Source organism: Corvus moneduloides, chromosome 1, assembly GCF_009650955.1.
Source record: "Corvus moneduloides isolate bCorMon1 chromosome 1, bCorMon1.pri, whole genome shotgun sequence".
In the NCBI taxonomy this organism is placed as follows: domain Eukaryota; kingdom Metazoa; phylum Chordata; class Aves; order Passeriformes; family Corvidae; genus Corvus; species Corvus moneduloides.
The window spans coordinates 118,091,179-118,119,084 of NC_045476.1; the positions used below are offsets into that span (position 1 = coordinate 118,091,179).

The 27,906-nt window shown below is 38.7% G+C and overlaps 1 protein-coding gene across 2 annotated transcripts; it reads right to left on the bottom strand.

The window, feature by feature from the left end:
- Positions 1-983: 983 nt before the first annotated feature.
- On the bottom strand, positions 984-27,372 carry DSC1 (desmocollin 1). 2 transcript variants are annotated; one of them, XM_032124188.1, is made up of 17 exons: positions 27,118-27,372; positions 24,580-24,664; positions 21,868-22,070; positions 21,274-21,393; positions 19,937-20,092; positions 18,914-19,058; positions 17,565-17,731; positions 15,260-15,394; positions 14,168-14,353; positions 12,496-12,755; positions 12,147-12,289; positions 10,773-10,988; positions 8,967-9,200; positions 6,197-6,318; positions 4,880-5,116; positions 4,198-4,243; positions 984-4,112 (listed from the first exon to the last, which is right to left on the bottom strand). In XM_032124188.1, the coding sequence occupies exons 1-16, from the start codon at positions 27,154-27,156 to the stop codon at positions 4,205-4,207; spliced, it is 2,487 nt and encodes an 828-aa protein (XP_031980079.1). In that variant the 5' UTR covers positions 27,157-27,372; the 3' UTR covers positions 984-4,112; positions 4,198-4,204. The 2 variants fall into 2 exon arrangements, with proteins under 2 accessions (XP_031980079.1, XP_031980072.1); XM_032124181.1 differs by lacking the exon at positions 4,198-4,243 and having other exon boundaries at positions 27,118-27,371.
- Positions 27,373-27,906: the final 534 nt, after the last annotated feature.

Below are 27,906 nucleotides of genomic sequence, written 5' to 3' on the forward strand. Positions count from 1 at the left end.
TGCCACAAAGGAGGCCAATGACATCTTGGGCTGCATTTGCAGCGTTGCCACCTGGTTGAAATGATCCTTCCCTTCTAATCAGCATTGCTGAGGCCACACCTGGAGTGCTGTGTCCAGTTCTGGGCTCCTCAGTACAAGAGAGACGTGGACATACTGGAAACAGCACAAAGGGACACAAAACAATGAAGGGACTGAAGCCTCTCTCCACGCAGAAAAGACTGGAGGAAAAGGCTGAGGAATACGAACTGTTCAGCCTGGAGAAGGTTCAGGGGAGAACTTCTTAATGTATACCAGTACCTGAAGTTAAGAGCCAGGCTCTTTTCAGTGGTGCCCAGAACACAGGCAGCACCATCTGAAGATCATGAAGCACATTTTTACTTTGAAGGTGACTGAGCACTGGAACAGGTTTCCCAGAGAGGCTGTAGTCTCCATCCTTGGGAGATACTCAAAATCCACGTGGTCCAGAACAACCAGCTCTAAGTGGCCATGCTTGAGCAAAGAGGTTGGACCAGAGGACCTACAGGGGTCCCTTCCAACCTCAGCCATTCTGTGAATTTCTCTTTCCTTGAAACCAGATAACCAAACCTTACATTCCACTTGTGTCCTGATCACAATAGCATAACCCCCACTATACTGATATTCTGCAGCTTTATGTGCCAAACATGTTAAAATTTGGGTTATCTGCTGCTACTGGTTTTCCTTATGAGGTTTTCAAAATAGGCACTGTGTATTTTTTACAATTTATCATCAAGATGACCAAGTAATGCTTTGTAATTTTAATATCCTGAATTTGCCAAGTATAAACTCCAGCTAGACCCACCCTATGGCTCATGCTGTATGGACAAGTACTACTAGCATCACAGCAGTATAGTGGCCCAAAACCACTTGCATTAAAATTTAAAAATCCAATCCCCTTCAGAAACAGGCATACTTATCTTCATAAACTGGTTCATACGCAAGAAATGAAGAGTTTTTATAAAACATCCTTTTACTTTGCAAAAATTTATTACTCACTGTTGTACAAAATATACCTAAAAATATGATGTTAGGACAATTTTGACACAGCTAGGTAGACTGCAGATTACCTAGCTGAAGGGAAGAAATCTTCACAATTTTTAAGGCAATTCAAGACAGTAACAACAAGTGAATTATACATTTTGAAATATTCCATTTATAAGCTTTACACAAATGTTACCAGGTACTTGGTATCTGTAAACTTTAATGCTTTATACAAAGTTTCCATTCACGTAATTAGAAGATAAAATGAAAATAACGTTTTACAGTACTTTTTGTGAAGTATCTCACATCTATTCTTGGTTTTACAGAAATAGCTGGTTAAACTCGGATTTTTAATTTTTAAAAGAGACAAAGGAGTAGAAATTATTCCAAATTTCTACTTCGTTTAAAAATGGGAAAAGAATTATCTATGTTTGCTGAAATGTAAAAAAAGAAAACCAACAAAACCAAATAAAACATTTTGAAGGTAAATTAGACTAGAAAAGCATTATTTTGATTTAAATAATGTATTATTTTAACTCTAGGGTGGTAAGTTGGCAACCATCTACTTAAAACAGTCAACACTGATTCAATTTAAGCTCATACAGATTTGGTCTATTCTTTTAGAGAAGTACTACTACTATAGTTCATGAGGAAAGAAACCATACTCGCAGGGGTTTCTCTACACCACCCTCCAAGTAATTTTCTAAAGAGTGCAGTCGTTATTTATCCTAGGTCCTTCTCAACCACAGGATTTTTATATAATTTAAAATACAAACAAACAAGAACACCACCAAACATTAAGAGAGGGAGGGGGAGACATTACTATTACCTTAAAAAGTATATAGCTAATAACTAAACATAAAGATGCAGGACACAAAGCAGCAAGAAAATCACTAGGGAACAGATCTTCACCTGGCATAAAGTCAGCATAGCTCCACTGGCAACAGCAGAGCAATCCTGACTTGTATCAGTCACAGATCTGACTGTCCATGTACAGAATTTATTTATGTTAGTGATAAAGATGAGCAGTGTTCAGAAGAGAAGTGTTAGCACACATTTTTTAAATGAAGTAAGTTTGTAACACCTTGCTTCTCATCTACCATTTTGCTGCTGATGACTGTCACTCCTGCCAGTGGCAGTGTATCTACTTCAGGATGAATTCATTACGACTTTCAAATGATACACTAAAATATATTTAACATTGGTCTATGAAGTCTTAACCACAGCTAGTTCTTACTAGAAATATTCTGAAGCCCATTTACAGTGTGAAACATAAGGTTTTAAAAGTACTATTTTATAATGTTTGTAACTTTTTATACTGTTATGGGTTTTCACTGACCATAATTCATATGGAATGAACTGCAATCACTGGAAGTCAGCAGAAAATGAAATTTAGAGCAGCATGGATCTTGGTTGTTAGCAATTATTCCTTTTACAGATCATTAGCTATAGTAAATTTTTTAAAATATCCCTAAGGCATATGTTTACAGAGCAAATCCTAAAAGCAGACTTATAGCTACAGAAATAAGTAATTGCACAAGTTTCTCATAGGCACCAAGACGTTCTTTTAAGGCACAAGAGAACTCCCAGAGTGCAGAAGACAGATTACTTAACCAGGAGTGCAAACATTAAAAAAACACTTAAAACCTGGGAAGCAGAGGTGGAGTTCCACCTGCTGCTTATGGCAGCATTCAGGTCCCACTGCTGTCATTTGCCAAAGGTATTTCAGACTTTTGTGTGTTTGTATATATATATATATATATATAGTGTATATGTATGCTTAATCTAGTACAGTAACAAATGGGATTCAGATGGTTTCTGCCAGAGATGTGTGTAAACACTGACCTCTACAACTACCCTGTATTACACTCAAAACAGACGGCTTCTCCCAGTGTAATTTTGCATCTCAATAACAAGAAATCTCTAAACCACATTATTAATGCAGTGTGCTCAATCCATTTGAGCCGTATCTTCTGTCAAGTTCTACTTCCAAAAAGAAACAGTTTAATGAAGTCCGTACCAGGGCAAGTAGAAAAGGTAGTGGTAGCTCCACTGGACAAAACTCTCAGCAATGGTCATCATTTCTGCAATGATATGATTTAAAAGCTCACAAGCAACTGAGGTACTAACTTATGTGAAGTAAACATGAGATTTATACTGCGTTCATTTGAAGTATGATTGTTTCCTCTACTGCATGATTTTTTTTTTTTTTTTTTGATCTCTTATTTCCTTAAAAGAAAAATACATCCTCGCATACAATGCTGATACCCTATGTGGTGATGCCATAAATCCCTTAGGATAGCTAGTTTGATGGGTGGTAACCCATTAGGAGAAAAATATATTTTTGAATATTATTTTACATATATACAATATATATATATATTTAATTTTCAATCAAAATGTAAAGTTTTCTAATATATTCATGAGTATTTTTATGTCCAAAATGAAAAAATATTTCGTATCTCAGTTCTTATAAGTTAAAAGTTAACAAGGTATTTGATATCCACCAACATTATTTGCTTCATTTCTACAAAATTAAAAGAAAACAAAGAAAAAGTGAGTTACAAAGCTTTCCTTCTCCAAAGCCAAATACAAGAAAATTTTGAAGCTGGATAATTAATTAAAAGAATACCAAGTTTTGCATTGTGAGTAATCACAAAGAATGTAAAATGCAATCTTAGTAGAAACTAGCATTACTATATTAACCTAAAGAAAAAATATTTTTAATCCCTTTTTTCTAATAGAATGTGTCCAGTGTAAGAAAATGTAACTTTAAAGCAAGAGTTATTTACACTCTCACCAGTCTGTCTTAATTTGGATAAACCTCTGCCCCCCTCAATTCCAAAGTACCTAATATCACAAAAGTATGACAGCCACTTATTTACAGGGTTTTTTCAGCACAGTGAAAGGCACATTTATCTTTTGATGCATGTTTCTGCTAATGTCCTAAACTTGGGTTCCAACTGATCTAAGAAGTCAAGTGCCTCTTCTTCATGCTGATCACTGCAGCAGCCTACAGAGCCAGCCAAGGATCCTTTTCCTTCATAGTTATATGAAAGGAGATAATCTTCAGAATGCTTCTGTTCTTCATCCTGTCTGCATAGGTGCACCTTCTGGATAGGAACAGAACAGATCTTATTATTTTCTTAAATTGTTATCCTAAACATATTGCAAAAAAATAAGTTCTTTTTGATTTACCTTTCATTCAATTATTTTTAATCAGAGTGTGTCCTCTAATGGATTCCTACATACAAAAACATGCACATGATTGGTCTATATCATTAAGACTACAAAATAAAAGTATTTAATAAAGAAATAATTTCTACTCATCACGTAAGTAACAATAAAAGAGGAAGAACCTGTTTACATAACCTGTTAAGCAACTAAAATGCACTGAAAATTAGAAGACTGATTTATACATAACTAGTTAGGCAAGTAGTGAGAGTTTTTTGATCTCCAAGAAACAGAGTGACTACATTTCTAATGCTGTACATTCATTCCTGCTCCATTGCTAAGTTAAGTATGAGGTTTAAATTAGCACAAAGCAAGCAGCTGGAATAAAAGCAAACAGACATTCTCAAAAAAACTCACAAAAGCTTCAGTAATTACTCTAAATTATTCAAAATTAAAAATAGCACACTGCATATAGTTTAAGCCAAAAAAAGAAAGTAATTTACACTTATGTCTGAAATATGTCAAGAATTACTCCTTGAAAGAGCAATATTCCGACGGGGATGCAAAGGAGCAAAAGAGAGGAAAAATGAAGTGAAACCAAAGCCAGAAAGCCACCTTCCTAGCACATTTACATGTCTTCCTTGAAAAGTCTGTATATATTGACCATAACCTACACTTCAAAGAAAATCAGTTTCAGAATACTTACTTCGCCTAAACGAGGATGTGTGAAATTATGCCACTCTGAGTAGGAGTATCTACACGTATCCATCATAGGCTGTCCTCCTCCTTCTTTAACTGATCCCAGAGTCTGATGTCCACCTCCCTTGACTGATTCCAAGGTATGCCCTCTTCCTTTTACCATTTCAAATGTTTGCTGCTCTCCTGTTTTTACTCCATACCCTCCTTGATCACATGTATTTTGTAGAGGAATTATATTGTGATCCTAAACAAAACAAAACAAAACAAAACAAAAATACAGTAGTGAGGATATCTTTTCCTTGCTTCTTTTTTTTTCTTTTTAATTCAAAAGATGAAACGGCAATCAGATAGAGTCACAACTGAAAATTGAAAAGTCTCCATCTTGGCACTGTGATATTTTGAACAAAAGGCTATCCTTAGATCTTAGTGTATAAAGATCAATAAATCATCTTTGAAAAGGTTACTATGACAGAGTAGAGAAAAGAGAGGTTATCTCCATTTAAATACGAGGTGAGATCAAAAAACTACGGTTTTATCCCAGTGAAATGTATATAATCTATATACTAGTTTATAATGGCACATTATGCTTCACAGGCAACAAGAAATGTGACACTTGCCACCATAAGATTTCTTGGTTTTCAACATGAAATATCATTTTTAAACTTATCTCCTCTTTTTGGGGAAGACAATGTCAGGGGGTGGAGTACAACAGAAAAGAGGTAGAGTCTAAAGAGCGAAGTTCTTGTGCATGAACGCAGTCCTGGACTGAACTATGTTCATGGCAGATGGAAAGAAGTTTAGATGCCAAAAGCAAGAAAAATTGCATAAACATGGACTGTTTATGAAATCTACTCCATTTGGGGTCATTTTTCAGGGGAAGGGCAGAAATTGCACATGCAATTTACAACAGCTATCTGCTAAATAAAAAAATCCTTCTCCAAGGAAAAATAACGTTTTGCCATAAACACATATTCAACACAAGCAAAACAATACATTTCCATCTAATCTCATTGTTAAAAATGACAGAAAATGTTATTAAAATGTTCACCTGAAACTTCCAACCAAATCCTTAAAATCTGGGAGAATTACAAGCCACCAGCCTAACGACTACAAGGTATGTTTAAATGTATATGGTGCTACCACCTGTGCCTAAAGTAAGATTTTTCAAATTCTTGTTAAATAGCAAAGTACATCTAATGACCCCTACATTGATTGCTTATTTCCTTTACCAAATCACTTACTTGCAGGTGGTCCTGTTCTCAAACTGCAATGCTACGGACATCTTAATTGCAAGTTTCTCCATTGAAACAAACAGACAACTTACCATCACTTCTTCTCCTGGAGCTTCTGTGTTTGAAATGATTAAATTGTGATTGGCACAATCATCAGTCACCTGCCGGTGCATTACCCCACCACCACAGCAGCCACAAATTGTGATCAGGATTACTATGAAAAAGGAAGTAATACCATAAACTTTATGTCATAATGGGATCTACTTATATTAGATAATGAATTTTAAGGGCCTAAGCATCAACTATGGTTTCAAAAAGTAATTAATTTCCAAAAATGCCCATACTCAGAGCTGTATATATTCACTTTTTTTTTCAAACAGCATAGGGAGTATTCACTGCATTGTTGAATTATTTCATTTTTCTAAAGCACAACCTTTTTTCCCAAAAGAAACGCAAGAGTCCTTTATGAAACCACTGTGACTTACACAATTTCATAGTAATGAAAAATTTAGATCCAAATCCAGGTGAAAAATTGCATCTTACGCCTACAATATGGTCGTACATAAGATATTTTTCATCTCTGAATATGCAGATGTCAAATTATAAGGAACTAATATGCAAGCTAAATGTCACAATATCAGAAACTTCTGCTTCACAGGAAAGGTCAGCAGAACCCTGGAAGACTTCCAGCACTAAGCTACAGAACAGTCTTATATAATCCCTTGTATTGATTTTATTCTTCTTAATAATACTGCTTTTTGCTGTCAGAGACTCACCCAGAAATGACTTGGAATAAAAGAATCATGTACAACTAATACCTCTCCTAAACAAATGACTAAACCTTTCATGCAGAGAACCATTGTTTTCTTCACTTTTTGTTAGCTTAAAAATAAAGAAGCCCACGAAGAACAGAACAGTTCTGCTTAACTGCCCGCTGAGCAATCTGATCTCTGAACATATGAACTTCTGTGAAAATCGGCCAAGAGACACTTTCAAGCTAATTTAGCTTCTGTAGCATCAGCTGTCAGTGAGATCTGCATCAGTGATTCCAGCAGGTTGCCTCCTGATGCTGACAGATGGGAAGAAGACATCCATGACAGCACTGAGGATACACAGAATAAAACCTATCCACAGTCAAGTAAAGGATCTGTTTGCAAGTGCTGCAGTCAAGAGGCAGTGAAAAAGAGGTAGATGATATTTCACCAGTTCCTCTATTTCATGTTCCCACATCTGAAAATTCCACCTTCAGACTACATACCAAATTTGGGTACTTGCCCTGTTGAGATAAAACATTGATCTAGCTAGCCTTCAAAACATGTCCAGTTCCCAGTGTTCTAGCTACTTAAGTAAGAAGAGCTAGCTGTGATTTAACAGGAGCAAGACATTTTAACTATTACCACAAAAAATGGGTAAGAAGGAAAGAAAAAAAAACCCCAAACCTGAAGCCTGAGATAGTAACTACTATAGCATGTCTTCTGTGTTTATTAAGGATATTATTAGTCAGACTATATATGATTGTGGGAAAAAAAAAAAAGACTTGGGTTTGCTTTTATATATCACCATCATTGTCTCACTGGTTAACAGCAATATTACCCTTCTCAGAATCTGCGAGGTTTTGGGCACCTCCAGTAGTACAACATACACTCAAGGTTTTGGTCTGTTGTGAACTATTCAACCCGCCCTTTAATGTTACTGCACCTCAGCTGGGGCAATCCTGGTTGCATATACAGACTGGGGAATGAGATACTGGAGAGCAGAGCTGCGGGAAGGGACCTGGGAGTCCTGGCCACTGCAAGTTGAACATGAGTCAGCAGTGCCCTGGCAGCCAGGAGGGCCAGCCCTGTCCTGGGGGGCATCAGGCACAGCATGGCCAGCTGGACAAGGGAGGGGATTGTCCTGCTCTGCTCTGCACTGGGGCAGCCTCACCTCGAGTGCTGGGGGCAGTTTTAGGTGCCAGAATACAAAAAAGACATTAAGCTCTTAAGAAACCATCCAAAGGAGGGCCATGAGGATGGTGAAGGGCCTTGAGGGGAAGCCATATGCGTAGCGGCTGAGGTCACTTGGTTTGTTCAGCCTGGAGAAGAGGAGACTGAGGAGAGACCTCACTGCAGTCTACAGCTTCCTCACAAGGAGAAGCACAGGGGCAGGTACCAATCTCTTCTTCACTCTCGTCAGCAGTGACAGGACTCAAGGAAATGGCATTAAGCTCAGTCTGGGGAGATTTAGGTTGGATATGAGGAAAAGGTTCTTCACCCAGAGGGTGTTTGGACACTGGAACAGGCTCCCCAGGGAAGTAGTCACAGCAGCAAGCCTGACAGAATTCAAGAAGCGTTTAGACAATGCTCTCAGGCACATGGTGTTGTTCTTGGGGTGTCCTGTGCAGGGCCAGGATTTGGTCTAGATGATCCTGATGGGTCCCTTCCAACTCAGTATATTCAATGGTTCCATGATTATCTGGGCTCTTGTAAAATCCCTTGTGGAATCCCATGTCTCAGATACTCCATATTTTAATCCACAACACAAGAGAAATCACAAAATGCTCTGGGAAATTGATTTCAGCATTCCTAGAAACAGAAATGTTTCTAGAACTCAGGAACTTTTTTGAAGTCTTTTGGTTCAAGTGCAAAATGCATCTCACACAAAATAAACAAATGAACAAAAATCTACACACAGTAACTACAGCACAAGATGAGAGCAGGAACATGTGATACTGATAAAAATAGAACAGGTACATTAAGTCAGTGACAACAACTATATAACCTGCAAAATGAAAAATGTTCGAAGCAAGTGTGAATGAGGTTCTCTCAGCTAATTTTATAGCTAAGTGAATTGCACTTTGTGTTTAAAAAGAAGTGTACTTACGCAGCAATAATAATGATCCTAAGATCATTGCAAGGATGGCCCAGAGACCAAGGGTAACATTTCCACCAGAAAGCTGACGAGTTCTGCCGTCACATTCAGTTGGAGTAACACAATCGCAGAGGTTAACTCTTACAATGTTCTCGCCTATCTTTCCTCCATTATCAGTCACACTTACAGGAATTTCATAAATTCCATATGGAGTATCACTCTTTGGTGAAAGATACCAAGAATTATCTGCAAAAAAAAAAGACAAAACCAGATCTAGGGTCAACAAAACCTGCAACTCAGTTGTTACAAATGCGACCATAATCACAGTTTTCCCTTCTGTTACAGCTATACTGCTACCAGATCCACATAAATTAGCTTAAAGTTAGATTAAATGTGTTGATACAAAACTACAGCTTGAAAGGTTTTATACTTTCAGCAACTTTTAAATGTTAGAACTGAAAAAGCATACCTTATACAACCTCCTGAAAACACATGCTTTGAAACTCTGAAGTTGATTTAGTTCATTATAGGAAATGACACTACTTGGGCTTACTAGTAAAGACCATCAACTAAACTGACATTTATTAAAAAGATTTTTGGTAGCATGATTAGAATAATTAATTGTAAACTTAATTTATACCTCTTCTACTCTTTAGTTCTATGGCTGTATTCAGTGAGAATGACTATTTCCAGTGGGGAAAAAAAATCCATTTAATCTGCTGCCCTGTTTAGAGGCAATGATTAATGACCGTATGCGTTAAGGGGGCAAAAGAAATAACTTGTGAAAAAATGTACAAGACTGACACTGATGTACATAATGGCTGTTTTATGATGAGCTATATGAAACAACATGTATCATCCAAAATGTGGGTTTCAATTTGCCTAACATAAAACCTGAAATTCGATGTCTTTGCTTTCAGACTTTTCCATCTTTTGCCTTTCTTTAGTGAATATATGACGGAGCACTTCAGAATCAGACCCTTTTCAACTAATTTATGTCACCATAGTAGCAACTGCATGTTGCTGCTCTTGTTGCCATCATCTGGTAACCACCAGGAAACCACCACCAGCTATAACTTTTTAAATCAACAAATTTTAGGAAACAGTGATTCCTTTGCTAATAAATTGTTCATCTACTTCTATAAAAATTATAAAAATAAAAAAGATATTAAAGGAGATAGTCAGGCTTTCTTTCACCCAGCTCAGCTTTACGAAAAGTGTGCTGGGTAATAGCAGTACTAACAAACTTCAAGAATTTTTTTTTGTCAGCCTATAATCAATTTTAGGTAAAGTTTCAGTTTTCCAGTTCTCCACCATAATAACAGACTAAGAAAAGTTCTGTTTTTCTTCAGAATACTAGCCATTTTATTCTTAAATAGTTTATGAATTATAAATCTATAGTTCCTTTTCCAGTTCCATATAAATTATGAATTTATAGTTCCCCTTTGATGCAATGCATTACATCGGGTTTTGTTCTTTCTCCTAATCTTCTTACATCATAACTTCACACAGCAGCTGATTGCTGACCCAAGGATGCTGGGGACAGATTCTTAATCATGCTTTAAGAGACAGATATGGTATCTTTCCCCTTGCCTTTGGGATGCCAACAGTGCCATCTTCTCTATGGTTCCCTTACCACTAGAGGGGAACTAGAGGAACCACTAAAGACCATCAGTGAGCCCCATAGTAGCTCCACTGACTACACCAATTCCAAACAGAGGTTCATCCAATCCATTCTTGCAGACCACGCAAGGGAGAGACAGCAAAGCCTCCTCTGGCAACCTGCAGCTGAGTGAGGAGGAGGAAGCTTTAACCTACCATCGTGTGGAGTTAACTTCCACATGGAAGCCAGGTTTCGGTCAGTTATGCGATACACAAAGGGTGCGCTGTAAGGAGCCTCATCTCCATCCTGTGCCGTGAGGCAGATTGGTTTTCTGTCTCTGCACATGATATAGTCCGTTTGAGTGATTCGTGGGAAGTTCTTGTTGCCAGGCACAATGCAAACCTGAATTGTTCCAGTGCCGGTTTTACCATCTAAGAGATAAAATAACTAGGTTTAGCACTTACTTCTAACATTCACATACTGCTTTCTAGTCCAAACTTTCACAATTAAATATCATCAACTGTAATACCCATGTTTAGAAGTAAGGTGGAAAGCAACTGCTGATTTAGCCAGAGAGAGAGGGAGTTCTTACAGCCCTCTCTTGGCTGCTTCTTTTTGCTTGGCTGGTTGCAGATGCATCAGCAGCTCCCACATCTCCATGTTCTGCGTGTGCAGACTGTATTTTGTTGAGCAGGTGGGTCTGTGTGGGAACACATACTACTCTAACAGAAGGATAAGAGGAGAAAGAGCTCATAAGCCAGGAGTAAAGGACGCTAAGACAAAGAGAGACAAAAGGAGAAAGTGAAGATTTCCAGCTTTTTAACTTCAGGAAGGAGAAAATTAATTATACTTTCCCTACCTTCACCTCCCCTGGGAACACAATCACTAAGGAAACAGGAGACTTCTTTCTGTCCTCTACCCTCTAAGTCACCAGGCATTCATTAGTGGCATACACTATGCCACCAGTCTACATGCAAGAAGTGAATGAACTCTTCCTCCTAATTACAGTTTTTCCAATACACAATTGGTCAATGCTTGTATATGCATCCCAGTGAAATTACATCAAGTCTACTTTTTAATCCTTTCTCTAGAAACAGTTGATTGCAGATGCCTTTATCACGTTTACTTCATAGACAACAGAAGTTCTACACAATTTAGATTTGTACTATTTACATTTAACTTTAATATGCAGACTTGGACAGAGTTAGAATTTTTTGCTGCAAGGTCAACAACTTGTTTGCAAAAAGTCCTCTCTACTTTCTCTGTTGTCTAGCTCACAGATGCCAGGAGATACCATTTAAAAAAGAATAGTCAAGAAATAGAAGAAATATAATCCAAAGGAAAATCTCTCATTTTAAAATTACTGAAGGATTTTAAACAGGGCAGATAACTTCTCAAAACAGGGATCTTGCCTGATTTCTAAAGGCTCTCCCTGCTAAATAATATTCTCTAAGCATTTGACAGAGCTATCACAAAGACAAGACAATGGACTAGGTGGGCCACTGGTCTGAACCACTACAGTTGTCCCACTAAGTTTGCACATAAACATCTGTTATAGACCACAGAAAATGCCAACATTAAGTACTCACTTCTGTCTATTGCGAGGACTGTGATATTGCATTGACCTCGTCTCATTTCTCCTATGTCTCGGTCCAAGACCCTAACAGTTCTGACTTCACCTGATCTGTCATCTATGTTGATCCAGTTACACTGGCCAGGTGGTATCCGGTATCTGTGAAGAATAATTTGTCTTGTTAAAGATCCCAAATGTAGCACACGTGTATGTACACACACACATATTTAGATACGTGTATTCATATACACTGATGGGTGTGCAGGTGCACACGCATACATACAGCCTCAACAACTGTTTCCCCTTTCCCTTATCCCACCCATGCTGTACTCCAAAATAACCCAGTAAGTAAGGTTGTTTCATACCTTATGCCCTCACTATTTCCAGTTTCTGGATCTTCTGCTACATATCTCCCAATAGCTGTCCCAATATCTTCGCATTCTTTAACGTCCAAGCGCAACAGACAGGGTTTAAACACCGGTCCCTCATCCACATCCAGGACATGCACGGTGACAGAGCAGGTGCTCTGGGAAAGTTGCTGTGAATGGGGAGCCAGCAGGTAGGGTGCCTCATTGTTGACTCCAATCACCAGGACCCTTTGCTTGGCAGTTTCATAGTCCAGTCCCTGTAACAAAGGTGGAGTGTTGGTTTTTTTCCTTCAAACAGTACAAAACTTAACATTGTTTTCCCCACACCATTATTACAGCTGAAACTGTACCACATTTATTTACAAAAGAAGCCAGCTATCCTCAAATATCCACCTTGAGGAGAGTAAAGGGACAGAGTAAAAGGACATGATTTTTAAAAAAAAAAGTTGAGTTTCAAGCTAGTCAAAGAAAAGGGCCTGAGAAAATACCCCTAACAAGACAAGCAGTACCACTGCAAAATTTTGGATAAATAGTCCGAAAATTAATTACTAAAAGACCAGAAAGCAATTAAATGTTGTGGAAGATTTTCTTCTTCCATATTTAGTTGGCCATTATTTTAGCTTGCATGTATTTCCTTTCCACCACTAACCAATCACACTTCTTTCTAGTAGCTACAAATCCACCTGAGAATTTAAGGAGCTGGCACTAAGTAGCTACCATTTATTCTTGAGACACCTTCTCCAAAGTCATCATTTGCCTTTAATAGAGCTAATTTTATCCTAAAGTCATAATATTCTCTAGTCTACTACAGCGTTACAATAAATGTAAGGAATTTCAACTGTGTTCATATACCAGGGACAGAGCTTTAGAAAAAATTCTAATGATTACAAGTAACAAAAAACCCACAATAATGAAAATAATAAAACAATTACTGACCTCTCTATCTCTACAATTTCAAATTTTAATATTAATCTTTTCTGGTCCTTAGAAGTTACCTTTTATGGCAGTTTTAACAGGTAATGAAAAAGAGGCATGAAGAGGCAAAGGGATGTGCTAGAGTACAATGCAATTGGCATTTTACCTCATATCTGCAAAGCACTTATAACAACGAACAAAACTGACCCAAAATCTTATATGTATATGGACTTCCTCACATGCCAGAAAAGTAAACCTGAAGTCAGGACACTGCAAAATAAAACCTGGAGAGCTTTTTGCTGAAATAGTGAGTTTATTTAACTCCCTTATTTAACTCCCTGAGAGAACAAGACTGGAGAAGGTGCTCAACCTTTCCCTGCTTTGCCACTCTCTTATTTCTGTTAAAAACCATGAAGCATTCCTTAGTTACATCTCTAAGTCTAAACAACTCCAGCTGTGGAACCAGGCAAAAGTATCAAGCTCTTCTGAAATTTTAAACCAAATTCTTTGGATTCCAAGCACACAAAATTGAGGAACAGTCTGGAAGATGAATTATGTGTGTTATGTGCCACACACAAGCCTCAACCGCTGTGCCTAATGCAATCTGCTCTTCAACAGAGCTCAGGTCAGAAGAAAGTCTGATAAGCCTGAGTTACAGATATTCTTTGAATAAAAATAATTCCTAGATTGTTGGTTTTAAACCCAAAACTTGAAAATCCATAAATTTTCCTCTAGCCCTTCAATTTTTACTTACCTTAACAACACACAGTATTCCTTCATTTGTGTTTTTGTCTGTTGTAATTTCAAAGGCCTGGTCATCATTTCCTCTTATAATTTCATATACTGCTCCTGAGCCAGGTGAACCAGGTTCATCAAGATCAACAACAGAGACTCTCAGTATTTCTACACTCACTCTGTTTTCCTCCACTCGTGTTTCATACTTGGAGTACACAAAAAAAAAAAAAAAAATTAAATCAGAGAATACTGTTGCATGAGGCAGGACTAGAAGAACACCATATTTAAATAAGACTACTTCAACCTAAGGGGTCAATTTACCAAACTGCTGTATTGATTTATTTTGTTGATTTGTTTCCATAAATTAGTATATTTTTCCCACTCCTTCCTTATACCCTGCATCAAACAGTAAACCTTTCCTGACAGCACAGTTGAAATACCAGCTTCTTCATACACTCAAACTATCACTGACATAATTAATTCTGGAATTCTCCTTCCAGGAAAGGTAAATTAGCAGTTTCCCTCAGTTACATCAGCTATAGATTCTAATTTGCATACAACATGATCAAGCTGAGAATTAGAAAAGGCATTGGGCTAAATTAAAAAATATATAAATTAACAAACCAACAAGAACTTGAAGAAAAGCCAAGAAGGATTAAATACATCTCTACTCAGATGGCAAAAGATAAAAAGATTTTTTGTATTTTTTTATCTTTTTAAAGAGCTGTGTTATTCTCTACAAGCCAAAGAAGAGCAGATAAGAGTGATTCTCAATTAATATTGCTGATGATATTCTACAGTAGTGAACAGAAAGGGTAAACTACATGTAATCCTTATGAATAATGAATTATTTTTTCATACATTTTGTTCATACATTTTGTATTACAAAATCTCCTGTAGTTTATGAGATGTGTACACGGTTATTGAGACATACTCTTTGCCCTGAATCATATACATGGCTGGAATAAGCAAATACATTTATATTGGCATTAACTGTCTCAGGGCATTAGATTTCATATTTGAGGGACTGTCCATCAGGAAATTAGAAAGGGGATGAAAATACTTTTTTTTTTTTGACCTTCATAAAGACATTTTACTTATGCAGACTTACTTGTAACTGTTTAAAGGATGGTGCATTGTCATTTGTATCTTCAATTTTGACGACAACTGTTCCTGTAGTGCACAAACCAAAAGGCTGACCTGCCATATCTCTCACTTCAACTAACAAAGTGTAACTGGGTACGAGCTAAAAAGAAGAATAAAAGCATAGAGAAGTTTGTCATACTCACTTTTTAAATTGCATAGTTACACAGAGGAGTAGAACTAAATGTTTCACTCCTGTTGCACAACATTGCTCTAAATTCAGTGCTCCTCACAAAATGAGACAATTCACTTTGGGGCTTTTTTCACTATAGCTCAAAAGGAAAAGCAGCAAAATATTTTTCCGTGGCTAAGCAGTGCTGAGCTCAACACCTGTTAGTAACGTGCATGCCATATCTTGTATCAAAGAAAGCTTCTCACAACATCAGCATTATTTTCCAAAAACCTGAAGTTTTGGAAGATACAGACGACACACTTTCAGCTGTTATTTGTCTGCCCTTTGCAGCAACAGAGTATTCCCTTAGGTTGCTAGCAGGTAAAGTGTTTCGATGCACGTCTCTTATTTCACTGAGGATGAATGAAAACTGTGCTGCGACCAGCCTCTGTCTGGGCAATACAGGATAAGGCAATGCCTGCCATTTCTCAGTCTGGCACTGAAGGAGTCAATGTCCTTATCAGTTCCAAGGGGCTCCCTGATAAGCAGACCACTTAAATCCCTGACTTGAGCCAGAACAGCAGAAAGCTTTTTTTTAATGTGAACAACCAAGGGGAAGAAAAGTGTGGGTGGAGGGGAGGGAACGCAAGACAGTACAGAGGGATTAGGCATAAAAAGAGTAAGTCTGTAAATCAAGACAATAACTCTAGTTCTGAATGCCTGGAAGTAGCATTCAGTTTCTCTGGTGCAGGAAAGAAATCTCATGTTGTATTTCATAAGTTTATCTTTAAAAGATAGGCAGTGGACTAGTTTTTCAATCCTTTCTTCTTCACTGTGACAACTTCCTTAGTAGTCACAGTGACACTCACAATCACTGCAATTTGCTCTGGCTAAAAAAGTTGAGCACTGTATCTGCATGTGCAATATTTTGCAACATTCTGTTTTATGTGGACTTTCAGCCATGAAATAATGTAAGTATGCCATAATATAACTCCTTCAATCTTCAGAAAAGATGTGCCTGTAGCAATGTTTTCTAGAATGACTGTCTTATGCTAGAATTATTATTTTGAATTACACGTGCCTGTCATTTTTCTTCTAGAATAAACTATCTCTCACATGACATTCTTTCAAAAAAAAGAAATCTTGTATCTTATTTGCTTGAAAGCTAGCTGCTAAAAATAAATGGGTGGCACTTTATTTTTAAGAAACGGTATATTACTGTTTAGGTTTCAACTATTGGAGATATTTCTAGGTAATAAGGGATGATTGACTACTTCCAGAGAACCTGGTTCATCTTCTCTGTGAAGAAGCAAGAAGCACTGCAAATCAATCTTAATTAGGAGGAAAAAGTAGCTTATGGGACTCCTGAACACAGAAAGAATAAAAAAGTCATAGGTTGAACAGCTGAGCAGTAGGAAGTTCTCTGCCAAGGTTAGCTAGAATATGGTAATCTATGCAGAAACTCTCTGGACTAATTACAGGTCTCTGAAAAGCTTCAGAAGGTCCTTAGAGACATTAACAAAAAATGGGTAACAGAAGCTACGTCTGGTGATTTCCATGCCAGCATTTCATAAAATCATAGGAGGGCTTGGGTTGGAAGGGACTCTGAAGATCATTTAGTTCCAACCTGCCAATGCCATGAGATTCCATCCTATGAGCTTCCATCCACTAGCTCAGTTTTCTCAGGGCTCTGTACAAACTGGCCTTGAACACTTCCAGGGATGGGGCATCCACAACCTCTCTGGGCAACCTGCTCCAGTGCCTCACTAGCCTCTGAGTAAAGAATTTCTTCCCAACATCTAACCTAAATATCTCCTCTGTTAGTTTAAAACCACTTCATGTTGTCTTATCACTATCTGCCCATGCAAAAAAAGTCACTCTCCTTTTTTATAAGCCCCTTTCAAGAACTAAAATACTGTAATGAGTCTTCTCTTCCCTAGGCTGAACAACTCTCTCAGCCTGTCTTGACAGAAGAGGTGCTCCAACTTTTGGATTTGAACTTCTTCACATCCCTCCTCTGGACCTACTCCAACAAGTCCATGCCCTTCCTGTGCTGAGGAGCCCAGAGCTGGATGCAGCCCTGCAGGTGGGGTCTCACAAGAGCTTAAGAAGCTATCTGTGTGCACTAGATGACAGCTGAGAATGTTCCAGGAAAGATCACCTCTCTGTCCAGCTGTGGCAGCAATACAGAGATGACACCAGTGTCACCATGTAAAGAAAACGCTGGGGTAATTGGTGGGGTTTGTGACACAATGCGGTATTTCAACGTGGTATGCAGAGTATAAGGCTCATCTCTGTCCTCTGCAATCACTTTTCCAACAACAACACCTGTGAACACAACATAGCAATTTTTAGTTCCAGAAAAATCTGCAAATAGTAAAAAATTATTTGAGTGGGTATTTCTGTTTTAAACATGTGAAAATAGCTATTTGATCATTTAGCTCTAAATGAAAATGGTATCTAAAGCACAATAAATAGCAGCAAAAATAAAGTAATGGTGTAAAATTATCTATTTCGTCATCTGGGCTTTTTTTTTTCATTCTTAGACAAAGTTGTGATTATTGCAGCTGTCAAAAAAGAATAATCAAAAGAAATAATGGAAGTTTTTATTTCAATTAGTGTTTTTGACATTGACTTCCAATTAAGCATCTCAAACACAGCTGAAAAGTTCTTGTCAGGGGGCTGGAGCTTTCTGACATGGGTCAAACTGCACTACCACCTCACACAGCAATGCTGTACCACACCCCATAGCCCCAGTGGGTTTGGAACTTCTCTTTAAATCAATAGCTCACACAGTAAGAAGTACAGCAGTTCGGAGAATGAAATGCAAGTGGGTTTTTGGGATAATGGGGAAGACACCTCGCTTCCTTTTTTGTGAAGCAAATCAGGCTTTCCCCACTCTATGATCCTGGCCTAGGAGATGAATGGGGAATGGGAAACCGTGGCTCTTGCATTCCTTATTTTCTGGGGTCCATCATTCTCCTGGCTTTTGTTGTTTGTTACACAGCACAGGAAGAAACAGGCAAATCCCAGCCTTTTACACGTATGGTCAAAAGCAAAACTTTCTCCAACCCTGCCCTCTCCCAGGAAAAGTCCCACCTTAGTTCGTTAGCTTGGACATACACTGTAACCTTAACCACAGGAATTTTACACCTTAGAAAATCACCTTTTTAATTGTTTAAGAGACTTTTAAAAACATTTTATAGAAACAGATGTTTTTTGGATAAGTAACATTCTTAAATTTTTCAAATCATTTTAGGTACACTGAATCACAGTTTTTAAAACCTTCTTCTAACAACACTTTTCACTATGACTGAGATGACAATTTGGAATTTCTAATCATTAAGAAATCTTCAGCTGCTCTTTGCAAATTCAGCCTTTGCTGTAACATAATACTCCCCAGGAAATCCCACTGAAATGTCTTAAAAGGCGGGATTACATCTAGTCATACTGATATGTAACTGAGTTGAGTAGTGGTAAGTGTGTTCAGTGATTTAAAACAACTCTTACCAGGTTTGGAATTTTCAGGGACACAAAATTCAAAAAGGTCTTGTGTAAAATATGGAGCATTATCATTATCATCCTCTATCCTGATTGTATGCACAAGTGGTACTTCCGGTGAATAACCATCTGGAGTGGTTGCAAAGCAAATGATCTGTAAGAAAAATTCAGTGCTTAAGAAACATGCAGTATTATTACAGTTTTAGTTCAATGGAGGAGTCAATAAAATGAAATGAAATATAGTGTGCAAAGCCCATCCTTCTCAAGAACACGCTCTTCAGGCACATGGAAGGGGATGTGACTGGTATCTTTAGAGTGAAAGCAAAACAAAACCTTTGAATGCTTTCCAATCTTTCCCCCTTCCATTCTTCACACACTACAAGTATTTTAACCACTTTCTCCCTGACCCCTCCTCCAACTCTATCACTTTTTCCAAGTTTCTTGAACACATTTTATTTCAGGTGTTTACAAGGCAACCTCAATTACCAAAATTTAGATGTTATTTACAACAAAACAAGAGTAAGAGCAAAACTATTTGCCCATTGTAACATAATCTAATAAAATGCAGCAATAGGTACTGAAAATTACCTATTTGGAAGCTGTTTCTACTAATTGCCTTCTTACACTTCTCAGCCAGTAGAGAGAGCAGTGTACCTTGTTAACAGAACTGAACAGCGTAACTCAGAAAACCACAGCTGTCTAGAGTTTACCTTTATTTTGTTTTTCTGCAGATATTTTAAACATTCCCTGAAAAATTCTTCCTAGAAGTGATACAAATCCAATAGCTCACTATATTTATGCTGCAATTAGAGATTAAGCAGTGAAAAGCAAAACTCAAGATCCAAGTGACCAGCTATTTATTTACTTGCTACTGATTTTGTCTCTTCAACACCAAGGATATCACTCATGTGATTCCAGATCTTGTTTTCTGCCATCTCCCCTGCAACCCAACTGTCAAATAGTCAAATATATGCATGACAGATTAAGGAAAATATATATATTTAATTATATTTACACAACATAGGCCTGTACCTGAAAACTTGGATACTGTTCACGGTCTACCGCACGAGTAGCAAAGATATTTCCAGTTTCTCTTTCTATGTAAAACAAACCCTTTGGATCTTGATCAATTCCTGGTCCAGTTGCAGAATAATAAATTGTGTAGTTCTGAGCTGTATCTGATTGGACCTATAAGAAGACATTTTTAAGCCCAAGGAAAAACAGTAACAGCATCTCAATACATTTCCCCCTTTTCATGATCATATTTAGCACAAACAAAAACTTCTGAAACAAAAAAACAAACTTGATTTACAGTTCACAGAATAGGAGAACAGCCTGCCATGTGACTGCCTTCCTTTATAATGCGTGTACATGAGAAGGGGAATTAATTCAAACTCATAAATATCTAGAACTATTGAATTAGAGAAATGGCAGTATGTAAGAAACAAAAATTGAGATCAAATCTCTCTAGAATACTTCACACACGAGGCATATTCAGATACAGAGGGCTTATTTCTGAAGCTGTTCAAGAGACTTCAGTTTTAGTGCATTCACTGAGAACATGGTTTGCACATAAAGAAGAAAAAAGTGAAGGAAGGAAAGGAGGAAGAAAGACCACATAGTCCAAGAGATATGCCAATTCAGATAGCATCTGCATGTCATTACAAGCACCAAGGAGGCAACATTAGACTTATCTATTTATAAACACCCTTCTCTCAAAATACTTTCCTTATTTACTGGATGTCAGAAGTTAGGAGGGTAAGATTAGTAGAAGAATGATTGCTCTACACAGACTCTGTTATTACACTTGTCTCTACACATCTGCTACCAGGCACTCTGTAATCTAGTGAAGGCTAGATGGATCTATGATAACTTTAGTTCTTGCATTTCTCTTTCACGCCTACTTGTTTTCTTCCAGTAAGTACTTTTCTGAACAACACAGGCCATACTCAGTCTTCAAGGCTGAAGGTACACACCTTGAGCTCCAAAAAGGATGTAGACAAGCAGGCAAAATTTACCCCAGCCTGTGTTTACAAAACCTTTTTCTAGGCAATGTTTAGTGGAGGGTTGTTTGCTGCTGCTTTTCTTTTAATTACACAGACTGATTTCCAGGCCAAAGAGCTCTCTTTGATAGTAAGTCTCTCTCCTTTTTTCAACTTTTGCACAATTCCATTTCACTCCAACAACTAAGATTGCAAGTTATTTCAGGCACAAGATCATGAAATATACAATGAACAGGACAGAACAAGATGGAGAAATAATAGCAGGAATGTCATCGGTAGGGAATACAACACAACTCATTTCTTCATCATAAAAGTCACATACAAAACTAGCATGGGTCATAAAATTAAGGTTCATACAAAATGTACCTGCTGTATTTGCAGTGGGAAAGGTCCCAGTGAGTTCTCTATCATGACAGATGGAATAGGGCCCCACCTTCTTTTGGTTCTCTTGAGAACTGTATCTCTAGCATGCCTGGTCTTTGGTGTCTGGGACGAGAAGATAAAAAGACAGATGAGAATACATCCATATATTCTTAACTGCATATATTTTTGCTTAACTGCCATCCTGCATTTCCATCTTTTTCCCTCCATTCCAGTCTTCCTACTGACAATTTGTTTTTCCAAGGTCTTCATTTCTGATTATATCTGTGATAATATTCCAAGCTTTTTCATTTCTTGTAATACTTTGCATGAATAATATCTGGTTTAATTCCTCAAACGTGGCTTTTAAGATTCTTGACATTCCTCATTATGCTACTTGCTAGCATCTCCCATTTGAGAAAGGAAATCTGCTGACTAAAGGAACACAGTAATCAACGATTGCTAAATAAAAATACACTCTCCACCAGTATTTTGCCTGATTATTTGAATTCTAAAATTCAACTACAGATACTCGGCATGAAGCTGTACTCTGTGAAAAAGTATTTCAAATAAGTAAGGTATCTTGAAATAGAACTTAACCTTTTTTTCTTCTTCCACCAAGCTAACGTGTATTTTCTTTTGAACTTGTTCTTGAATGTCCTTAAGTAATATGGTAAAAGTCTTTTTCTCAGCAGACAGAGAAAGAGCAGACGTTGTATACACAGAACCATCTTCTAGAACCTTGAAGTTACCATCACTGGAACTGATAAACTCTGCAGACTGAAGGCATTCTTTCAGATCAACTGTAAGAAAAAATATTCAGACAATAACTCAAACAGCAAAAACCCAATATCCCTCACAAAACGAAAGAAACCCATGCCCCAAGTAAAAATTATATTTATTGACACATAGTCTTCAAAAGCTTGTCATTCAGTATTTAAGCATCACACAGATTTTAAAACCTATTTATGCACTCAGATCCAACCAAGTTTTCATTAATTTCCACTCTTGTTCATCAGTGTTTCCTAAAGGACATGGCTGCTTTGTGGATATTGCTCACAAAACACTATGAAACTGGTAAAACTATAGAAGCATCAGAGATGAAATTATGTACATTAAATGCAAAAAACATTGCAGACATGCCCATTATTGGACCAGTAGCTATTACATTTGCCTCGTGCTCCATGCCCTACAATATCAGTGAAGACGATTAATTAATGCAAATGCCCAATGGTGATATTACATCTTGGAAGTTTTGCCCTCAGGAGGAAAGCACTGACTGGTACTATGTGATTTAATAGGCTTTGGAGGACAAAGGCCTTTAAATTATGAGGCAGACAGATGGGAGAGATAAAGACTAACTCTAGAACAAACAATTAGCAATTTTTTAATATGTATGTGATAGAGTCCCATATAGGTAATTTCAGCATACTTCCCAGGTATTTTTCATTGCATTTGCTATCACTTGTGGCTAAAATAGATTTTTTGTACTTCAGTGAACTCAGTTCACCAGCAAGTAGTTTAGCACTACAGCTGGAGAAAAAGCAAAATCAGGATATAACCACAGCCCTAACCAAGAATGATTTGGTACCCTGAAAAGGATGGAAGTCAGAGACTCAAACTCCAGACAAATGATCATTGCAGAGTACAAGACGTGTGTCACATTCTCAAAATGAAAACTTTGCACTACTCTTTCAATGGTATCATAGCGGGTGGAACACTGCTGTATGAAAGCTGTTTGCAAAATTCACAAGGATTCAGAATTTCATCCTGTATATGAAGATGACATTTTCAATAAATTACATTTCATTTTGCCTTCAAAACTGCAAGAACAAGTGGGAAGCATAATTTTAAATACGTGATTTCTTCTTCCTCTTGAGTCTGTCCTTTAAACGCACAAATAAAGATTTCCCAGACTTTCTATGGTACTGCAGCAGTGACTCCCATCCTCTTTCATCTGTACAGTGCAAATGGAGTATTGAAGAGAATATCATAGCCTCACCTAAATGTACCTTACGCTGCTATTACAGCACTTCATTTCCAAAAATACCAGGCTGGAGATTTTGTTTCTGGTGGTTATATGAGTCAACACTACGCTCAGTTAGCTATAGCTTTGTGGGATTTTTTTTCTTTAAAACCTCTGGTATAAGATATAAAAAACCCTTATAGTAGCCAGGAAAATCCTGACTAACTTCACTGTCAAGGTATGGTCCTTGTATCAATGCAAAATATTTCTCCATAAATGCTTAAGTAATGTCATTTGAGCTATAATGATTGTGTTAAAAGTTTTAGGGGGAAAAGAAGTTTAAGTTCCATGTTATGCAATTTCTTTCACAGCACTGCAGTAACATGAAGTTTTATTTTTATAAATTAAGTTTATTTACATACGGAAATGTTGAAGTCTACGAAAACTCACACAGCTGTAGCAGCCTTCATTTTAAAATTTAAAAGTAAGGTCAATTAATTTCCATTATAAAGCTAGATTTTCTGAGCAATTGTGATGAACTACCAATTCACTTTATTTGTTCCTTCTATAGAAATGTGGATTAGGACTGCAGACTTGGAGCATATTCCCCTGTTGTCATAGGACTCACAAAGGGCACCTCTAAATCCTCAAACTCAGTCTCAAGCAGCACAGAATCCTTTAGCGCCTCCTATGCCACACCTTTCAAAGCTGCCTTTGAAAGACTGGTCTGAAAAAAAAAGGTGTGGGGTGTTTTTTGGTCTCTCCCATTCCTCCCAGTCACCTGCAAGCTGCCCTAAACTGAGACAGACTGTCCAGTCAGATGGGAGCACTCTCCCAAACAGAATGTGCATGCAGGATACCTCTGCAACACAGCCCCTCGTATGCCCTGAATGCCCCAGCACTGCTGAGCTGTGTTCCACAGAGCAGCAGCCTCTTGGTGCCTGATAAAGTGGGCTTTGTCTTCTTTTTTTCATCTTTTCAATTGTCCACATGACTTTCTTCTTCATATGACCATGGGTTATGGGTGCAGTTGGGAATATCAAGCATTTATTTAAATGGTAAGCTTCAGATTCCAAATTTTGAAAATATTAAATTCTGCCATTTTAGTTTTAAATACTGTACCCTGACAATAGCTCTTTATGCAAAAGTCAAATGGATGCATGGAGCCAGTGTTCAAATCCGTAACAAACATAGGGCGTATCCTTCATAAAAAGGCTGATCCAGCTGTTTAGCTGGCTGTCCAGTCATCCATCCATTCCATAAAAAAAGTCTCCTCCACTGGTAATAGCATCTCCAGCAAAGGTGCAATGTTGTGTTGTTAAGCTGGGAATCTCATAGTTTCTCACCTCTGCCAACTAACATGTCAGCCTCTAGTTCAGAAGGAACATGAAAAATTACTTTCTTGCAAGCTTCACAGCACAAACTCAGCACCTAGAAAACAAATGAAGAAATCAGGAAAAAACCCTACATAATTACACGGTATTTTGAACTAGACACTGATGCTGACTTTGGTTTGTTTGTTTGTTACGACAAGCGAGTGAAACAGCACAGAAAGCACTCCTCCCTAAAAATTCAGGTACTGTGCAGCACAGCATAGAAAGTTTTAAACTGGAAACAAGATCTGACTACTGCTCCTGGATTTGTCCATGGCTCATGTTTTGTTTTTTTCTAAAATCACTGCACCACTGACATTAACGGCAAGAGTTCTCTTTGACTAGAAGATTTTGCCCACACTACTATTTCAGGAGAGAAAAGATAAAATACAGCTTCGCTGTGCACTCCCTCCAACAGCATTCCTGGCCAATTTAGATCCAAGGTCTCTAAATATTAAGGTTTAATTCATCAACACTCAGTTTGGTAGAACTGTGGTGATGCTAAACATTAAAGGGACAAGTGTCTCATTAAAACCACATGATGACACTTGCACTAATATATATCACTTTGCATCTCCAAAGTGCATTCTCAACAAACTAATTAAATCTAGCCTCAGCAATTAGATATGACATAAATAAAATGTCATGTATTGCAGTCCACTCCCATATAACCAGTTACAAAATAGGTCCTCCTAAAAATTCAAATGAGTAGTAGATAACCAGACTTCTTTCTAAAAAGAATCACATACAAAGATTTTCCTCAGCATAGAGCAAATGAATCCTGATCTCAGATTATGTGTGTGCTTTTGCCTAGTTTCTATCTCTAGGTTTAAAATTGTAATCCAAAAATCACACAGACAATTAAACAAAGATGTAGAAAAATGTAAATAAATCTATCCACCCTTTTATGTGCATTTACTCTTTCAGGATGAAAGTCCAGCAAAAATGGAAAAGCACTTTTATTTTGCACATACCTTTAGAATTAAAGGTATAAAGGAGTAAATAGTTAATGGAAATCCTGAAAATTACTTGTGATGCTTATTAAGAAAATATTTAAATAAAAATACTTTAAACTCTTAAAGACATTAGGACCCTTCAGAAAAAAAAATGCAGTGTCTGCGCCATAAAAGCTCTTCATATAGTTCCTTATATATATACAGAGATATAAAAATATGCATATATACAAATAATTTAAATATCCCTTCTTATGTATTAGTAGGCTTTCCATATTAACACACACTTAATAAAACACTCTCTCCTGAAAGACCTTGCACTATTTTTTAAGTTATTGAAATCGCAACATCTTTTTACACTGTTCTGAAATATTTTAAGAATCAATAACATCTAATTTTTAAATAGTAATGCCAAGCTCAGTCTGCTGTCAGTAGAAAGAACGATTGAGGAATTAAACAAAAGTAATTGATAGTTATTCATGGGCATCAAGACATAAGGAAACATCAGGTAAAAATAAGATGTGATGTCCTTTCACTTTACGCAAAGAAGACACCTCAGGATTTTTTTTCTTTGGGTATTGTTTTTTTCTGCTTGGCAGAAAAATTTTTTTATTTTTTATTTTTTTCATTAAATGTAAGAGTAAAGTTGCTTGCATTTTTTTGGGTTTTACTTGAATATCCTTGCAAAGGCAGGTACAGAGTATCTGAAATAGTAACATTAAAATGTGCATATATAATTAATATTAAAATAATAAATTCAGTTCTTCAACACTATCAAGTATTTTTCTTTCACAGGCTCAAAAGATCATCTGCCCTCTTTTTGTGAATGCAATGATAAGAGGGAGAGAAGGGGGTAGGAAACAAAAGACAAATCACTTTTACTCATCTACTATAAATTAAAATAAAATTTGAGAGAGAACTCCCCTTCTCTCCCCGGCAAAGACCTTTCTGGAGCTGATAATTATGTACAAATACAATAAACTGAAGGCAAAGGAAATCGCTGAAAAGTGTTCCATGCACAACTAATTCTTTCAAAGGAGCTCAACACGCTGTGGCACAATCCTTCCCACGGCAAAGGGACAACCAGGTGAGAAGCAGAGGGGGGAGATTTAAATAAAAAGAACTGCGGTTTATTTTTTCTATGAATAACCAGCAGCAGCATCAGCGACCCGAGCGTGTGCCCGTCGCGTAACCTCACGGCAGGCTCCAAAAGGCACCCGACCACCCGTCCCAACGCGAGCTGCGCATCCCACTGCATTCCTCCTCGCGCCGAAGCCCCCCGAGGTGCATCCCGCGGCCGCGCAGCCTCCCTGCTGCTCTGCGCCCATCGCAAGGGCCCCGCCGAGGAGAAACCCGACTTGGAGTCAGGAGCCAGAGAGAGATCACCCGCTCGGAAGTCTCTCCGGTGCGTTGCGCACCCGCGGTGAAGCAGGAGCAGCGCGGAGGAAAGGCGCGGCCGGGTGCCTGAGCGGCCGGCCCGCTCCGCTGCGCTCCCCCCGGTGCGCACCCACTGATCCCACTGATCCCACTGATCCCACTCCCTGGCTCCCTCACTCACCAGGAGGCCGAGGATGAGGCGGGGGGCTGCGGGGGCCATGGTGCGCGGGGCTGCGCGGGAAGGGGGGAGCCGCGGCCGTCGGTGCTGCCACGGCGGGCGAGGGAGCGAGTGCGAAGTGGCCGCGGAGCTGGCGGCGTGACTCCGCGGGATCCCGGCTCTGCTGTCCCCTCCCGTCTGCCACAGGAGCCGGCCGGTGGGGAGGGTGGGACCGCGCGCGGCAGCGGCGACTTTAATTACTCCCTTTTTTTTTTTTCGCCTTTTGGGTAATGCCCGTCCCGGGCACGGCGCTGGAACACCCCGCCCGCCCGCCGCCCACCTCCGCGGCGAGGCGCTGCCCGTCCCCTCCCCTCGCTACCCCGCCCCGCCGCGGCGCCGGCTGCGCGCAGAGCGGAGGGGAGACGCGCCCGGGACAGCTCTGCCCCCGCCCCGGCGTGCCGCTCCCGGGCGCGGCTCTCTCGCCTCCCCTCCCTTCTCTCTGCCCTTCCCTTGCGTTCCCTTTCCGTGCGGGCCGCGCTCCGCGGGGCGCAGGTTCCGCGCGGGCGGGTCCCGTCCCGTCCCTTCCCGTCGGGGCGGTGCCGGCCGGCGGCCGCCATGGCGGGCCAAAGTGCCCCGCGCCCAGAGACAAAGTTTTGGATTTTTGGCCGGATTTCTTCTTGTTGGGACGATTGTACTGATCTATGTGAGGCCGAGCGTGCTCGCCTGTGGCTCCTGGAGCTCTTCGGAGTGGCTGCAGGTGAATAAAAGCCGAAATAACAGTAACAAACCCGGAGCCGCGGGTTGCACGCGCAG

Bases quoted from the DNA above. Each gene is read 5' to 3' on its own strand.
- DSC1 (XM_032124181.1), bottom strand. From the start codon at position 27,156: ATGGCCCCCGCAGCCCCCCGCCTCATCCTCGGCCTCCTG. The intron at 12,290-12,495 runs GTATGAAACAAC...TATTCTTCACAG, and splicing joins GGAAATAGTGAGGGCATAAG to ATACCGGATACCACCTGGCC. The intron at 4,113-4,879 runs GTAAGTATTCTG...GTTCCTATCCAG, and splicing joins CACATCCTCGTTTAGGCGAA to AAGGTGCACCTATGCAGACA.